Here is a 19,047-nt window from a genome sequence, read left to right as displayed (position 1 = left end):
GCCCGCCCCCCCCCCCCACATTCATGTTCTGTCTCTCTCTCAAAATAAACTGTTAAAAAAATCAAATGCTGGTGAGAAATCCCAAAGGGAGCAGATGTGAACTCTGCTGTCTAGAGTCATGTGGTATGTTTGGGGTTCCACATTTCCCCGTACCCTGCCTGCTTCCTGACTGAGTCCTTTCGGCATAAGTAAGTCAGAACTGGGAATTCTCCTTGGTGGTAGCTTCTATTGCCTCGTCAGCAATGGAGTGTTTGATTCCTTTTATTGGACCAAAATGACTGATGAATCAGAATTATCATTAAAGTGACGTAACTAACCCTGTGTGTTAGCTGTCACTCTGTTTCTTTTCCTTCTGGCCTCAGGTATCCTCTCTAAAATGGGAATAATAAAGCACGTACTTCATTCACTGTGACATGTAAAAATTTGAAAAGTTGAACACTTTTTCGCATAAAGGCTGAAAGAGTGTTAAGTGGTACTTTATGACATTGATGATCATAATTCCTCTTCCTCCTGTTACTAGTTATTTGTCAGTAAGAGCTGTGCATTCCCAAGGACCACTGGGATTAAGGGGTAGTTTTATTCCCAGATATGGGCACTAATGTAGGGGATTGAAATACTCCTTCCCGTGCTATCACTTCCGCCTCACAGGGTGTGGTTGCTGCTTTGCTCCTGACGACATCATACATTGGTATCCTTTTCTCCCACTCGGTGGCCCTTCCTGGGTTTCTGGGTTTTAGCCTTGCTTCCGAAGGCAGAATCCTTCCTCCTTCTCTTCTGTCTTTGTGTGTTACGACAGTCCTCCTCTGGCTCCTACTTAGGTACCAATCTCCTTTTTGGGTTTCTTTGCCCTTCCTGTTGCCAGCAGTTACAAAATTAGAGTTAGACACTGAGGATGTGAACAGACCTGAGGAAAGGTCAGCCATTCAGAGATGAAGGTGTCCATCGACATCCTGTGGGCTTGAGCACTGTGCAGAGAGCCCTGAGAGGAGGCCCCAAGCAGGCGCACCCGGCACTCACCCGTGTCTGCGCTTCGTGCTCAGTTCGTGTTGACAACTACTGCAAATCGCGGCCACCTCTTCGCCATCTGTGGGACTTTTATCACCCGTGCTGGGCCCTCCCACCTAAAGAGAGCAAAAAGAAAATTGAATAGGATCCAAAGGAAACCATCTAATGCAATTAAGTAGTTGGGAAATAGAATCCTCCTCTTTCAAGAAAGAAAGGTTACATGATTTGAAATTATTTAGAAGACAGAAAAGAAAACTGAGGAGCATTTTAATCATAGTAATAAAGCCCCAGTAATTTCGTGTGTGCTGATTTCAATTTTGATTGTCGAGAGGAGATCAGAATCAAAGAAATAATTTCTTCAGTAAATTAATGGTGTAAGCATGATTGAGGATGTCACAGAATACTTATTTACTGGAAGGGATTTTAAGTCATTTGGAAGTATCACTGTACATTCAAAACATGTAATCTAATTATGAACCGTTCTTAAATTATAGCACATTGTCAACGTTCAAAAAGCTTTTTGAATAAGTTTCCTTGCAGCTCCTTCTAAGCAGTTCCAGATTATTTACTCTCCAAAGGCAGCATTCATAGTAAGTCAGTTTGACTGATTTTGTGGACTTAACAGAAAAAAAGATACATATAGATAAAATTTGCTATTTTACAAAATTATTTCTCATACTCAAGTTCCTCTACTCAGTTCTTTCCCAAGTAATCTAAGCTGGGGCAAATTTCCCTGTCTACCTTAGTAGAGAGAAAAAAGATGTAGGCGTGATTCTGAATAATCTATTGTCTTACCCACTTTGAGACTGTAAAGGAAAATTAGTTTAAATTGAATCAAGACAGATGTGTGCACTGCTGACAACCTTTTGTTTGATTTGGTAGAAATGTATCTGATAATTTGTGTGCCAACGTTTTGTTAATTAATCCTTCTGTTTCCATAAGAGAAGGAACTATTCGTCTGACTGAGAGCTCTTACCTAAAGTGATGAATTCTTTTCTAAACAAGCCTGAAGGATAAGTCTAAGTGATTAAAAGAGGAAACGCTGATTCACCTGGTCTAGGCTTGAAACCCAGCTCTAGAATACCCCACGTGTATGAGTTTGGTCAGTTTCCTGATCTACGGTATGTAGATAATATAGCTGGCTTGTAGATGTTCTAATGTCTTAATACATATAAATTGTCTGGCAATATGGGCTCAGCAATATTTGCTGCTATGGTGATGAAGATGATAATAATGGTGGCAGAAAAAGAAAAGAAAGTAAGAGGAAAAAAGAAGTTAGGGATAAGGGAAGAGGAGGAAAAAGATTAACCTCTCCATATACATTTTGTACTGGAATCTGGAATATTTTTTTTGAATGAAGCACATTCACAGTTTAAGAATTTTAACGAACATCAGGGGCGCCTGGGTGGCTCAGTCGGTTAAGCCTCCGGCTTCGGCTCAGGTCAGATCTCACGTTCGTGGGTTCCAGCCCCGCGTCAGGCTCTGTGCTGACAGCTAGCTCAGAGCCTGGAGCCTGCTTCCGGTTCTGTGTCTCCTTCTCTCTCTGCCCCTCCCCCTCTCATGCTCTGTCTCTGTCTGTATCAAAAATAAATAAAACATTAAAAAAAAAGAATTTTAATGAACATCATAATGATAAAACACATAGAAGAGATAGCTATATAACTATATATGTAGCTATCATTATATATAACTTTTTTTTTTTAAGAGAGTGTGTGCACGAATGGAGGAGAGGAACAGAGGTAGGGAGAATCTTAAGCAGGCTCCATGCTCAAGATGGAGCCCAAAATGGGGCTTGATCCCACAATCCTAGGATCATGTCCTGAGCCAAAATCAAGAGTAGGACACTCAACCAACCAAGCCACCCAGGCACCGCTATATAAAACCATTTCTAATAAATGTTGGAATAAGAGACATGGACACAGTCTGCCTAAGACATGTTTTAGTCCTGTGTCTGCTGCTGCCTCTCCCCCTTATCTCCCTCCCCACTTTTTTTCTTAAGTAAGCTCGACACCCAATATGAGACTTGAACTCACGGCCGTGACATCGAGAGCATCAAGAGTTGCGTGCTCCACTAACTGAGCCTGGCAGGTGCCTCCTCCTCCTTTGAAATGGTGACCTGATATTCTAACAAGGAGTAGAGTACCATTCAATGAAAGAATATATAAAGAGAAATCTAATTAACATGTGTTAATCCCCATGTCAATAAAATAGAATAGATTTTACTGAGGTGAATAATATCAGATAGTGTCAGGATATAAAACACATAAGGAAATAAAAAGATATATATTATTGCTCATCTGCTGTGTATGGCACCAGTGGGGGTATAATGGTAGACTGTTGTGCTATTTAAATGTGGTAACCTGTGCATTTTACATGCTCCCCAATGTACCATCCTTCTCTTCTTCAGACTGATTATCTAGTTCATCATTCAATTAGATACATTTTCAACCTCTGTCTATAGGTTATCTCCTGCAGACAGACTATTGGTACAAGAACCCTAGTTGTGCCTATTTGGGAACCAAATCTTAAAGCAGTTAAATACTGATGTGCTATCAAGTTTCAGGAAGTTAACACTTAAGTCACCTCAGCACAACAGGTGCAATTATACTTTTAGCTGCCTAACTTATGCTATATAATGTTACTTTAAAAACTGATGTGTATAAATTGTGTTTCTTTCTAGGTAATGCCTCTATTCGGTAATATTTCCTTCCTTAGTTGAAATTATTGATTCTCTGTGCATTTCCATTATAGAGAAATTTTTGGCTTGTATGCCTCAGCAACTTTTTTCTAAATTTATTGACAATTAAGATAGAAATGGGAACTAGCCACAGATTTCAGAGTATGATTAGCAGTAATCACAGAAGGCTGTTAAAATATGCTGCAGGCAACATTTTAATTAACTCGGGCCTTTAGTCTATAGTGATACACATTCGTGTGATCACATCCTTGTCATAGTCTTTTAACACTTGTATGTACTCATTTACTAATTGATCTTTAATTCACAAGAGGTCTGAGTTATTAGTGAAATTAGCAAGTTGGTGCTATGTCTACATGACTTACATAATCAGTCTTCCCCCCCGTTTTTACCCCAAATTAGATTTTGGACAATCTGGTAATCATGAACTTGTGCCTATGGCACATGGGGACTCAGGTACACTGACTTACTCCACAATGGATAATCCAGATGCATTTTACAATCTTAGGTTCTTACTCTATACCACACGTTCAATTCTGTGGGTTTTCCTGTTTGACATTATCCCCTCTCCGCAAGCACCATAACTTAAGTACGGGAGGAGAGCTGTATTAATACAGGAAAGAATGAATTGCTGTATTTGGCAGGGCAGGGATCCGAGGAGATTAATGATCTTGCCTGCAGCTCTTGTCATACCTTCCCCCACTACTGAAAATTAAATGTCATGTATAACAGCTCACTCTCCATTACTTAATTACATGTGGAAAATGTGTACTGTTATAAAAACTCCTGGGGCTAGGGGACGCCAAGTGAAACTGAACCCCATGGAAAGATTTAGTGTTGGCTGTCAAACCCTACTGGCTTAAAGTGGATTCACCGTGGGGGCTACCGTGGAGTATCGATTGAACATTTGTCTTGTTTTTGTCATTAAAAATATAGTGGGGCCCGTTATCCTCTGGCTAGATCCCTAAAAGATGATATTGACTTGAAATTAATGTGAATGTCAGTCATCTGTGGAAGAAGCCCATCTGAAGAAGTGAATTGAATGCTCTTTAAATCTAAATAAGAGGGAAAACAGATTGTGGAAATAAGCAGGAGTTTAACTTTGATCAAGAACCATTCATGCATCTATTCAACAAGTATATGCAGGGTGCCTCCTTGTGTTGGGGCTGTGAGGGCCATGACGCAAAGACTACAATCTCTACCTTAAAGGAGGAGGCAGAGAACAAGCAGCGTGATATCACTTCATCCAGCAATAAAGGTGCTGGGTACTTTAAGTATGTATAGAGACTCAGTTACCCTAACCTTTGGAGCCTTTGGGAGAGGATTACAGAGAAAGGTGCTGAAGCTCAAACCTGAAGGATAAGTAAGCAAAGTTTTAGTCTGTTCGGAAACCCAAAGGTTTCTGGAATTGGATATTCTACCCAATGTACCTGAACATTGACTTCTACGAGAAAAGCAGTCGTTGAAAGTATCATTGGATGCGTACAGCTGTGTGCATCCCCTGCTTTGAGATCCGTGAGGAAGCATCTTCTGACGCTCATGGACCATTAAAGATGCAATGCCCCTTTTCAAGTACACAACGAAATATCGCCCGTGAGATGTATGACAAGATTCAAGGAAGAGGCCTGTCATTAGCACGGACTTCTTACTGGGGCTTGCAAAAGGAAGGAGATCAGAGACACTCTTCAGTTTCAAAGCTCTTCTGTTTCTGTGTTGTTGGACCATATGGTGAACCCATGGGAGTCTCTCAGGTGCTCCGCTATGCTCTTTCTTAATTTCTCTGGTACTTGTTTATTGTACTCTCCATAGTAAAGAGTAATTTTAATTCATTGATTTTATATTTATAAGTAGAATTTATAAGCCTTTTAGTTCAAGAATAAGGTAGAATAGAAATGTTTTGTGTTTTGATCTTTTGTCAAAACATTGGATGTTGATAAGCATCGTTCCCTTTGACCTACTCTGGTAACCTTGGGAAGTTGTACATTTAATCCAGTTACGATTCCACTGGGTGGATTCCATTTCTGGAATCATCTTGACAGCCTATGGCATATTCTTTTGAATCTCCACAGAATCCATAAGTTTTCCCTTTTTTGAAGGTAATTGGAGCTAGTCAATCTGAAGTGACCCAAAATTTTGCAGGGCTATTCATGAATCAGGTGAATTCATGTTGCTACCAAACTTTCTTGTGTGACTTATAAAGTATCTTTGAAAGTCATTTTTATTTCATTATTTTTATTTCAAGAAATTGGCAATTTCTTGTTTTCTTTGCTACTCCCCTTCCTTAACATAGTACCAGCTTGGGGGAATTATGACTATATTTGTTTGATTTCTTTTAGCACTCCCAACACTTAATTATGCCTGGTTTTTCTAATTGTGTCTGGGCAGGTTTTCTTTCTTTTCTTTTCTCTTCTCTTCTCTTCTTTTCTCTCTCTCTCTCTCTCTCTCTCTCTCTCTCTCTCTCTCTCTCTCTCTTTTTTGGTGGTTGTTGGTGGTGGTCAGTACTTTACCTTTCCTTGTAGAATGTCTATTTCCTTAGGTAGACATTCTTTTCTAAACATACACACACACACACACAATGCATGTACTATGGTAAAATAGTAAAAACAGTACATCTAGATGCCTCTCTTCCTCTGTGCAAGCTGAAGGGACCCTACCTTTCACTTCTGAGATGTGACCCAGGGTTGGTCATGTGACCTAAGCTTAGGCAATATGATACCTTTGCTTAGAATAGGAAACAAGTAATGTGAATGATTTTATATAAATGGTGTTTATTCATGAAACCACAGGGCCTTAATGGGAGGTTCCTGCTATGACATCATTCTGTTTTCCTGCTTCCTGGTCCTCTGGAGGCCTCTGAGTTCCTGTATGTTCCAAATCTGATCATGTAGCCTGCTTGTGTTTCATATCTCTGTATCCCTTTAATAAGTTCCCCTTTGCTTTAGTTGGTCCAAATTCATTTCTCTTGCTTGCTGCCAAAGAATCCTCATGAATGAGAAGGGTGATAAAAGTGAGCTATCTGAACAAATCATGAGCAGCCAAAGTAAGACAGCTGGTTCTTTCTGCACATTTTTGTCACCTGTAGACTTTTAGCCTTGATTCCGACAAGTTTTTATCGTTTAGACTTCTTTAGCAAAGCACAAGCTCCCTGAGCAGGCCCCCACTGAGGATCTCCAATATGATATATCTCCTTGCCAAACCAGTCACTGGCTCTTGAAATGGGATTGGATTGCCATTAGTATCTCAGAGGAATCAGGCAGGATTTATCCTGCGTTTTCACTTGGGGTGGGAGACGTCACCTCTCCCTTATTGTGAGGCTGGATATCTGAACAGCAGTAAGGCTTTGTCAGCCAGGTAAAGAGAGGCGTGGCTGAGGGTATCTACTACGGTATCTTTCAGAAAGAACCTCTAGAGAAGCTTATTAGGCTAAGTCATTGGTCCATCCAGTCCCAAGCTCTCCACATCAACCCTCCCGCCAGCCTGCAGTGCCAGATACTTTATGAGTATTTTCCTCTGTACAACTGGCAACAATTATTTAGGACTTGCCTGGGGCCACATTTGTGAAATGTGGGTCTGCATGCTGAGTTGCTCCCAGCAGCCCTCATTAGTGACATTGTTTGCAGTGCCAAGTAAATAAAGTTCATAATTCTACTGTCATTGGTCATTTATTTCAGATTCAGCATATTGCTATTTTGGTGATTTCTTCCAATTGGAAATTGAAAACTATGCAGTCTGTTTGTAGAGTTTGAAACATCTCCTGGAATCTTTTCAGAAAGGAGTTTGCTCCCACTGAAATATAATGATGTGCTTTGTTTTATATGTTACTTCTGGTTCATTTATATTGAGCTTTCCTAGCCAAATGTTAATTCAGAGTTGTGTCCCAATTAATAAAGCAAATGTAGAGTTTATTTTTTCTGTCCTTCAGTGTCTCACATCATTATATTTAGTACAATCAGAAAATAACATCTAGGCCTCTTTAGCTGTGTTCATGTATTCGTCATTATTTCAACTTCTGTGTGTATTTAAACACTGTGCTAGGCACTAGAGGGTAATTGTAATCATTTTAGAATAGATTTTTAAAAAGATGAAGTCTGCCTATTCAGCTACCCTGGCTGAACTGAGGCACATAACTCCTGTTTTTCTTACAATGCTGTTTGTTGGCATAAAGTGTAAGGTCCTATGGGTTTAGAGAAAGTGAATTTCAGGGGTTCCAAGTTGCAGAACCACAGGAGTCTGGAGACTATAACAATTATTTTTTAATGTTTTTTATTTATTTTTGAGAGACGGAAAGAGACAGAACACAAGTAGGGGAGGGGCAGAGAGAGAGGGAGACACAGAATCTGAAGCAGGCTCCAGGCTCTGAGCTGCCAGCACAGAGCCTGATGGGGGGCTCAATGAGATGACAACCTGAGCTGAAGTCAGACACTCAATCAGCTGAGCCACCCAGGCACCCTGACAATAATGATTTTTAAGTGACATTCTAAGTCAGATATATTCTCTGCACACTTTTGTTGTTGTTTGTCTTGTTTAATTTTTTAAAATTGTAGCGAAATATGTATAACATGGAGTCCACCATCTTAACCATTTTTAAGTGTACAGTTCAGTGGCAGTAGGTACATTACAGTGTACACAGTACATTGCACTGTTGTGCAGCCATCACCACTATGTATCTCTGGAACTCTTTATGTCTTGTAAAACTAAACATCTTACCTGGTAAAATAATAATAATAATAACTCCCCATTCTCCCTCCCCTACCCTGCAGCCTCTGGCATCTACCATTCTACTTTCTGTTTCTGTATTTAAGTACACTAGGTAGGCGTGCCTGCGTGGCTCAGTCAGTTAAGCATCCAACTTTGGCTCAGGTCATGATCTCACAGTTTGTGCGTTCGAGCCCCACATCACAGTCTGTGCTGACAGCTCAGAGCTTGGAGCCTGCTTGGGATTCTATGTCTCCCTCTTTCTCTGTCCCTCCCCTACTCACACTCTGTGTCTGTCTGTCTGTCTGTCTCTCTCAAATAAACGTTAAAAAAATTTAAAGTATACTAGGTACCTCATAAAAGTGGAATTATATAGCATTTTTCCTTTTGTTACTGGCTTATTTCAGTTACCATGTTTTCAGGGTTCATCCATGTTGTGGCATGTGTCAGAATTTTTCTCCTTTTCAAGGCTGAATACTATGCCAGTGTTTGTATAGACCACATTTATTTATCCATTCACCTGTCAAGCGGCACATGACAGGGTTGTTTCTACCTTCTGACTCTTGTGAATAGTGCTACTATGGACGTGAGAGTACAAATGAATTCAAGACTCTGCTCTTGTTTCTTCCAGGTACATACCCGGAAGTAGGATTGCTGAATCCTACAGTAATTCTGGTTTTAGTTTTCTGAGGAGCCATCATCCTGTTCTCCATAGCAGCTGTGCCATAGGGCATCCTTCCAACAGCGGACAGGGTTCTAGTTTCTTCATAGCCTCGCCAATACTTACTATTTTCTGTTTCTTGATAGCCATCCTAGCGGGTGTGAGGTAGTGTCTTATTATGGTTTTGATTTGCATTTCTCTGCTAATTATTGATATACAGCATCTTTTGATGTGTTTATTGGCCATTTGAACATCTTTGGAGAAATTTATTTTCAACCTTTTTTGCCCAATTTTTAATCAAATCAAGTTGTTGTTGAGTTGTGGGAGTTCTTTATATATTCTGGATATTAAACCCTTATGAGATACGAAATTTGCAAGTATTTTCTCTCACTTCATAGGTTTGCCTCTTTATTGTGTTGTGATCTTTGATGCACATTTTTCATTTTGATGTAATCTTGTTTGCCCATTTGCTGCTGTTGTTACTTGGGCTTTTAGTGGTGTGTTCAGGAATTCTTTGCCAAATTCAAAGACACAAAGATTTTCCTCTGTATTTTCTTCTAAGAGTGTTGTAGTTTTAGCTCTTATATTTGGGGCTTTGGAGTTAATTTTGTATATGGTATAAAGATCCAGCTTTATTTTTTTGCATATGAATATCCAGTTTTACCAGCACCATTTGTTGAAAAGATCATTTCCCCCACTGAATGGTCTTGCCATCCTTTTTGAAAATCATTTGACCATACATGTGAGAGTTTTCAGGGCTCTCCTGTTACATTGGTCTATATGTCTTTATTACGCCAGTACCACACTATTTTTATTACTATAGCTTTGTAGGTAGTTTTGAAATCAGGAAGAGTGAGACCTCAAATTTTGTTCTTTTTTAAGATTGTTATGGCTGTTTGGGATCCTTTGAGATTTCAGATGGATTTTAGATTGGACACACTCACTTTGAAAAGATGCAGAAATGCTCCTTGGAGAGATCTCTGACCATGATAAATGAAAAGTCAAGACATTCTGTCAACACATATACATACCACCCATTACATCAGATTCTCTTTTCCTCATTCATAAATTGTTGTCTTGGGCTCATCATGCTTTCCTGAAGGATAAGTATGTTCTTATTGTAGCCCACTGATCTTTCTTTTGACCATGATTTGGTGTGTTCTTTCAGAGGTTATATTGGAGAGAGTATCCCCTATCTATCCTAAGGAAGTAGCCAATAATTGTTTGGATTAATACTTCAAGGAACATGGTAATGAAATCATAAGAAATTTACAGTTTGAATTTTGGTTACAACTTTGATGGAATAAGCAATAAGTGTATAGGGTTTTATCAGTAAATCCCTGTAAGTAACATGTACGTGCTTCCAAGATTGCAATGAAATATTCCTGGAGGAATGGACTGAAGTTACTGAGAAAAGCTATGTAAGTAGTTTAGAAATTCAGGGGAGGGAGAGATTACTGTTGGAGAAGTGATTATGGCAAAAGCTAGTTAATGGTACCTGGATATACTTACATAGGAATGAATTGAGTCCAAACTGCATGAACAAATTTAATTCAAGCATTTATCAAGTACCTTCTGCATGTCAGATGCTAATAAGACCATAGAGTTAAGTAAGAAGTTCTTTATGAATTCCTTAGTCATGCAAATAAATAATTATACATCTGGTAAAACAGACACCTATTGAGGGAACACGGTGATGTTGACTTACTCAGATTGCATTTTCAGACTTATTTAAAGGGAGTGTTTTTCACAATTGAGTGAGGGATTTGGATTGATTTGAGACATACACAAAACAGACAAGGAAACCAATAGTGTCACTGTTGCCATAGTACAGACTATGTGATAAGTACACGAATTAGGATGGGGGCCACAAGACTGGAAAAAGAGAAGAAAGAATGAAGTCTACAATGAAGCTATCAGACTTAATGATTTCTTTGGATATGAGGGTCAATGGCTAAATATATTAATGGTAACTGATTCCTCAATCCCTGGAAGTTTAAGGATCTGACACTGAACATCATAAAGCCATAAAAGATTAAGTGTTTACAGCTGTTACTATGCTTTGGCGCTTCTACATTTATGTTACTTCACAGCATTTCCGTTGGAAGATACTATCTCATTTTTATAGGTTAAGAAACCACGATTTTGGGCACCTGGGTGGCTCAGTCAGGTCCAGCTTCAGCTCAGGTCATGATTTCACAGTTCATGGGTTCGAGCCCTGCATCAGGCTCTGTGCTGACAGATTCTGTGTCTCCCTCTCTCTCTGATCCTACCCTGCTCATGCTGTCTCTCTGTCTCTCAAAAATTAATTTCAAAAATATTTTAAAAAAAGAAACCAAGATTTTAAGAAGTTAAGTATCTCACTTTGCCTGACCTTTGCCTAGGCCTGCCTCATTCTAGGTTTCTTGCCACAATAGCATGGTTGTCTTATGCTACATGTAACGATGAATTTATTTTTTAATTGGGGCACAATTTACATTCATTGCAATAGATTTGAGGTATTCAGTTTGTTGTTTTGATGATACAAAACGTATACGTGTGCAACCATCACCCAAAACAAAAATACAGAATACATTTCATCCCAAAAAGTTTACTGGTGCTCCTTTCTAGTCAATCCCTCCCTGCCCCATTACCAACACTTCCTAATTTCTGTCATCATAGATTAGTTTTGTTTTTCTTTTTAATTTTTTAAATGTTTATTCATTATTTGAAAGAGAGACAGCATGCGAGTCGGGGAGGGACAGAGAGGGAGACATAGAACCCAAAGCAGGGTCCAGGCTCTAAGCACAGAGTCTGATGCGAGTCTCAAACCCACAAACCACAAAATTATGCCGAGCCAAAGTTAGCCGCTCAACCAACTGAACCACCCAGGGTTTCCCTTTTTTTTTTTCTTTTTTAATTTTAATGTTTGTTTATTTTTGAGAGAGAGAGAGACAGAGCATGAGCAGGGGAGGAGCAGAGAGAGAGAGAGAGAGACAGAATCTGTCAGCACAGAGCCTGATGCAGGGCTCGAACTCACAAACTGTGAGACCACAACCTGAGCGGAAGTTGGGCACTCAACTGAGCCACTCAGGTGCCCCCCCAGGTACCCCTTTTTAATTATTCTTGAACTTCATGTAAATAGAATGAAACAATTCTTTTGTGTCTAGTTTCTTTCATTTTACATAATTTTTTCAAGATTTATCCATGTTATATGTATCAATAGTTCCTTCAGGTCCTGAGTAATACTCCATACTATAAATATACCATAATTTGTTGGTCCGTTCTCCTGTATGGACTTTCAGGTTGTTTTGAGTTTTTAGCTATTCTGAATAAGGTATAAGCATGATTTCTAAAAATAATGATCATAGAATAAACTTGTATAGAACACTTTTGAGTCAGGATAAGCTCAATCATGCTTCAGTGAACTGATGACCGAATCTCAGTGGCTTGAAGCAGCGAAAGTTTATTTCTTTATCACATTACATGTCCATCTGGGATCAGCAAGGGCACTTTGCTGTTCACTTTGGTCACCTTGGGTTCACCCAAGGCCACATAGGTTCCATCTCAACATGTATTTCCTTGATTACCAAGTACTTGATTCAAGTACCAACTCAACTTTAAAGAAGAAAAGTACAAGCCAGAGGATTTATGAACAGTTCTAATTAATATCACAGAAGAATATGGAGGGAATTACACTCTGCTGTATTTTTTACCATGCTACCTACAGTATCAAACACGATGAGTATTTTGAAGCATTTTATACTCATCATATGTGTACAAGGACTAAGTAATGAAGATATGACGCTCAGAACTTAAGTGCGAAAGCCTGATAGAGTGAGCAAACTCAGAACCTTTCATTCTTGTTGCCCTAAGGAAAATTATGAAATAGCTTTAAGAGTAAATTGCGACCTTGTAGAACTTTTCCCTAAGGTGGGTCTGGGACTATTAGCCTGAGTGTGTAAGAGAAGATATATATGGCTCTGGGGCAGGTTATTCAAATGGGAAACACTATGGTGTAGTAGTTCAAAGAGTGGGTTTTGAGACCAGCCTGCCAGGTTTCAGCCTCAGCTCTACTAGTCATTTGCTTTGTGAGTTTGGTCAGGTTGCTTACCCTCTGTGTTAAATGAAGAAAGTCACTGTGATTACCACATAGGGCTGTTATGCAAGTCAAACGAACTAATCCATGAAAAACCTTGAGGAACAGGGGTGAATGGTTGTGTTTCCGGTGACCACGTTTTCCAAATCAAAGAATTGTGTTGTGTGCTAGTGTTCCCTTGCTGTGTAACAAATTACCACCAATTCAATGGCTTGAAACAACAAGCCATTTATTAGCTCATAGTTCTGTAGATCAGATGTCTGGCACAGCATGACTGTGTATCACAAGGCAGAGTCAAAGTGTTGGCCATTCTAAGTTTTTGTCTGAAGTCTTGGAAAAAATTTGACTTTCAGGTTTATCCTAGTTGATGTCTCGTATGCCCTTGCTGGTTCTCAAATGGGGACAGCGCTCCTAGAGGCTATTCATATTCATTGCCACGTGGCCTCCACCCTCCTCAAACCAGCAATAGTATTTCTTTTTGTTTGTTTTATTTATTTTGAGAGAGACAAAGCGCAAAGGGGAGAACGGCAGAGACAGAGGGAGACAGGGAATCCCAAGCAGGCTCCACACTATCAGTGTGTGCAGGGATCAAACCCATGAAACTGTAAGATTATGACCTGAGCTGAAACCAAGAGTCAGACCCTTAACTTAACCGGCCAGCCACCCAGGCATTCCCCACAATGGTATTTTTAATTTCTGACTTCCTGTCTCTGACCTCCAAGCATTCTTTAGGATTCCTGTAAAACAAAACACTAATTTAGGAGATCAGGGTATTTGAGCTCTGGGGAGTGACATCTCCAGATTTAAAGGGCCCATGTGATTGGGTCAAGCCCAACCCCATAATCTTGCTCTGTCTTTCAGTCAGCTGTGCTGTGTAATATAATGTAATCATGGAAGTGAAATTGTTCCTATTCAGTATGTAAACCACGGGGCAAGAATCTTGGGACTCTTCTTAGAATTCTAACTAACACAAGTACCAGTGAGTGTATTTTTATAACAAAATGGAATTGAAATCAGGATCTAGAATGTATATTTATGGTAAATATAAGCATATTCTACAAACAAACTGAACTGGGGGTGTTCCTAGAATACGTTTGGAGAAAAACTAAATCGACAGTCCCTGTATAGTTAATTCCATTATGGTAATTGTCTACTTACTTATATAGATATATTCCTCACGAATTGCTAATACCATCAAAGGCAGAAATGGTCCATCTTTATACCCATAGTATAAATATTTGTTTAACAAACTAAATGTATTCAAAACAAAATCAGAGCTATATTATTGACTTTAATTAGGAAATGCTAGCCAGCTTCAATTAAAAGAACAATGCAGGGGGCGCCTGGGTGGCTGTTAAGCACCAGACTCTTGTTTTCAGCTCAGGGTATAATTTCATGGTTCATGAGATTGAGCCCCGCATCAGGCTCTGCACAGAGAACACAGAGCCTGCTTGGGATTCTCAGCCCTTTCCTGTCCCTCCACCCCTCCTCACCCCTGTACAAGTGCTTTCTCTCTCTCTCTCTCTCTCTCTCTCTCTCTCAAAATAAACATTAAAAAAAATAAATAAAAGGAGAATGCATTGTAAGAATACAAAGATGTCTCAGGGGCTCTTAAAAAGGAGCCATATAGCTAAGACTGAAGAAACCAGGATGAAGGGGCATCTGGGTGGCTCAGTACATTGAGCATCTGACTTCAGCTTAGGTCATGATCTCGCAGTTTATGAGTTTGAGCCCTGTGTTGGGCTCTGTGCTGACAGCTCAGAGCCTGGAGCCTGCTTTGGATTCTGTGTCTCCCTCTCTCTCTGCCCCTCCCTGCTCATGCTCTGTTTCTCTCACTCTCAAAAATGAGTAAGTGTTGATTTAAAAAATTAAAAAAAAAAAAAACCAGGATGACTCCAGAGATGTCAGCAGAAGGGACTTCTCAACTACTCCTTTAGCCTTGAGCATTTCAATTGTTATTATCTGCTACTACACTCCTGATCTCTCTGTTCTAAATTTTGAGTCCCTGGGAGAGAGTCTGATTGGCCCAAACTGAGACAGGTGTTTTCCCCCTACATCCACTGAGGTTGAGGCAGACTGTCATTGTTACACGGTGTAGACATTGCTACTCTGGCCTATTCAGGGAATCACTGTGAGCTAGGCAGACACCCCAAGAAATGTCCCTTAATGTGGCAAATATTGATAGCTGCCTACTAGAAGCACTACGCCATAATTAACTCGTTGAAGCAGCTTGAAAAACACAGGGCATAGTTTTGATAGTTCTGCTTCCATGTCTTTTTCCTGCCTTGTTAAGATCACTTTTATTCAACAGACATTTATAGTACCCTGGGAACCCTACTGCAAGCTGGGGGGATGTAGAGAGATAAGAACACATCCCTGGGCTTCAAGAGGGAGAGAGAGAGAACAGCACAGGTAATTTTAATAAAGCATGACAAATACAGTGATTCATATACATACAGGGTTCTGTACTCTGGAAAACTATTCTCTTACCCATGGTAGCACTCCATTATCTCTCTCCACAGCTGTTGAAGATAATTATAAAATACCAACAAGAAATTACAATTTCTGATTGTGTCTTGTATGGGACACCTAAGGCCTAAAAAAACTTACGTTCATTATATTGGAAAGGTAAATTATAAAGCAAACAGATTTTATTCCTCGTGAGAATCACAGGAGAGGAAGGGTCAGAGGGTCCCCAGAAGTCATTCAGATTGACTGCTTGTTTGAAATGAAAATGCCTTCTCTCTTTTGGCTTCCCTCTTCCTACTCATTCTCTTTAAAATTGTCAGGTCTTTGCTTGCTTGATGTGGAGGTGTGTGAACACTCCCTGGTAAGTGGATTATAAAGGATTATGAACTGTAACTTCACAAAGCAGCTTTCTTCCCTCCATTGAGAGTAATTGTAGGTGTTCTATTTTGTGAGGTTTAAAAAAATTAATATAGAATTTAAAGACCATTAAAGTCATCCTCATTTGAGGAAAATCATTAAATTATGAAAGGATAATGTGGCTGATTTGAAGCAACTTGGTCCCGGTAATCATGACTTTTCAATAAGAATTTATGTGCAGCCATATTTTTAATGCCGGTAACCTTTGAAAGAGGTATGAAAAGCCATCTGCTTAATTACTGCCAAAAGTACTCTGCCCCATGAGCTCTGAGTCTGGAGCAGACATGTCCTGTTGGCTTTCAGCTCGAAGCTAGAGCTGAATTCTATTGTGTTATTCAGTGGAGGAAAATGAATGTGAAAGGGAATTACCACTTTGAAAATGCTGTTACTTATCCAAAGGTAACTGATTTCTTCTCCTGTGTATGAGCAAACTGCTGAGGAATGGATTGTACTCCCTGAAAAACAGAAGCCACCTCTTAATGTAATAGTGCATGCTCAAGGCATCTGTGATGCTGTCAGAAAAAATAGATACATTCTTCATGCGCTATGTCACTTTATGATTCCAGTTTTTCTCCCTTTTGCTTTGGTTTTGCTCATATGCTAGATAATCCGAGAATCTTAGAAGGTTAGAATAAGAAATGGTACCTAGACTTCATCTCATTATTTATACTCTATTTCCACAAAAAATTTTACATCAGCATAGACTTCTTGCAGTTCAGTTCATTTAACAACTCTGTTAAATACAGACTGTTTGTCAGCCACTGTTTGCCCTAGCTAATGTAAGAGAGAGTAGGAAAGACATGGTTCCTGTCCTTGGAGTGCTTACCATCTAGAAGCACATGTTTACACAGATCAGTTAGGTAAATTATGAAAGACAAGAACTACAATTATTGTATAGGGTGCTATATGCATACATACAGTGGCAGTCCTGGAAGGCTTACTTCAGGAAGTGATGTGTATGGTCAGCTAGGGAGAAGAAATAAGAATATAAATCAGACAAAGCATTTGGGCAACAGGCAAGCAGAGTGGAAGGGAATAGGGGTAGCTAGTACCCTGAGGTGGATGGAGCTTGGCTCAGCTGAGAAATGGGAAGAAAGCTGTGTAGCCAGACTAGAGCCAAGTGAGCCAGGAGAAGAGAACAAGCCAGCCATGGGGGCTGGGACAGATTGCTCAAGTTCTTACAGCCTCCCTAACAAGTGTGGACTTGATCCTAAGTGTAATAAACCATAGGAGGATTTTAATCAGGGGATAGAAATATAGTCAGATTAATTTATTAGAACCATATAACACTGCTAGGTAAAGCATAGATCGGAGAAAGGATGAAGAATATAAGTAGGGAGACCAAATAGGATGCTCGTAATGTTAACGCTGATGAGAAACGATAATAATGGAAAGACTTAAGATACAATTTGATGGTAGAATTAACAAGACTTCTTGATTGGCCATATAGTCTGGGGTTAGAAGTTTCAAGAATGACTCCCCAGTTCCTGGATGAACAGCGGGGCAGACATTGTTGATATTTACTCAAGTGAGGAGCATTGATCATGGAATCCTCTGGCGGACCAGGTCAGATAAAGGGATCTATTTTATTTGAGATGTTTGTAAGACATCCAGTGCAGTTATAAAGTAGGAGTTAGATATGCAGATATTAAGCTTAGAAAAAGATCTAGGCTAACCATGTGAATTTGGAAGATATCAATATATAGATAGTCTTTTGACATAAGGGAATAATTCACTTAATTGAGGTTATTGAATTCACACTGGAAGAGAAGAATGGGTAGATTAGAAATTTAATAAAGACAATTCAGGTAAAGGCAGTGATATAATTAAAGCACCAAAGCAGGAATGACATGGACTGATGTATCTTTTCCAATTGGTGAGAAGTAAAAAATACCTTGGGGTTGGATTTGAATGCCATCCCAAGTCAGGTAGTGGCTATGCTAGATACATTTGTCATACGGAGAGAGATCCATGAATAGTCTCAGAGCTTTTGTGATCTTCCTTGGTTTATATTTGAAACCTAAAGTTGAACTTCACATAAATCTTGAGATAATTATTACTGGTTATAGGTCATGAATGAATAGTAAAGATTAGGTCTCCCACGGAATCGCTGCCTATCATTTGCTGGTAATGCCATGGAATAGGCCTAAATAATCAGAACTCATATTCCTGGGGTTGTCCTGTGCCTGTGGCCCTGGTGATGAAGTTTTAGCTCCCACCTTCTCTGCTTCCGTTCGGATGAGGAGGAGTGGAGTTAAACCCACGTCTGTCTGGATCTCTGCCCTCCCCATCCATCACTCCTCCTCACAGTGTCCACCCATGCAGGGCCTGTCACACACATCCTGTCATCCTTCATTTGGCAGAACAAAGTTAGAAGCCAAGTGAGGGAGCTGGGAACCTTTCCAGTTCAAAGAACAAAATGCTCTGGACATTAATGGGCCTAGAGGTTACACACGGACATTCGAAAAATTTATACCCGACAGTGCTGAAAGAGTTGATGTCTTTCCAAAGTGATCCTCAGCAACACCTGATTTACTAAGCAGGCTCTAACTAACCCCTAGCATCATCGTTCTCTGTCACTACTAACCACATCTTAGTGTCCCCGGGTGATACATCCCTTTTTGTGCTTAGTAGGTTTTCATGCTTAAAACCAGTATACATCTGTACATATTTTTTTTTCCTAAGGTGCTGTGTATGTGTGTTCAACAGAGGAAATGGTTGTAACTTGAGCCAGAAACTTAGCATTCGATGTGTACTGATTCTGCCCGTTTTCACATCCACAGAAATGAAGATGCAGTCAATCAGATGGCCGTTGCTCCATTTCCATTACCATCAAGTTCCCCGTCGTCTGTTGAGGTAAAATGGCTCCTAATGAACTTGTTGTGACTTAGATGGATTTGTCATGATTATTTTTTCCAATTCTAGCATTTTTGATTTTTAGTACATGGTATTCCAAAATCACAGAATGTGTTAAATAGGGAATGTCCTTAATTAGAAAGTATTTGAGGGGGCACCTGGGTGGCTCAG

General features: G+C 39.7%; 1 protein-coding gene across 3 annotated transcripts in view; it reads left to right on the top strand.

The window, feature by feature from the left end:
* PATJ (PATJ crumbs cell polarity complex component) overlaps positions 1–19,047 on the top strand; it is a 340,997-nt gene that overhangs the window by 218,578 nt on the left and 103,372 nt on the right. For all 3 annotated transcript variants that reach the window (XM_029947821.1, XM_029947819.1, XM_029947822.1), the window contains exon 29: positions 18,804–18,876. In XM_029947821.1, coding sequence (XP_029803681.1) covers positions 18,804–18,876 — 73 coding nt within the window. The remainder of the gene's footprint in view (positions 1–18,803; positions 18,877–19,047) is intronic.

The sequence above is a fragment of the Suricata suricatta genome, chromosome 8 (assembly GCF_006229205.1).
Source record: "Suricata suricatta isolate VVHF042 chromosome 8, meerkat_22Aug2017_6uvM2_HiC, whole genome shotgun sequence".
Classification (NCBI taxonomy): domain Eukaryota; kingdom Metazoa; phylum Chordata; class Mammalia; order Carnivora; family Herpestidae; genus Suricata; species Suricata suricatta.
This window is presented reverse-complemented; position numbering and strand designations above follow the sequence as displayed.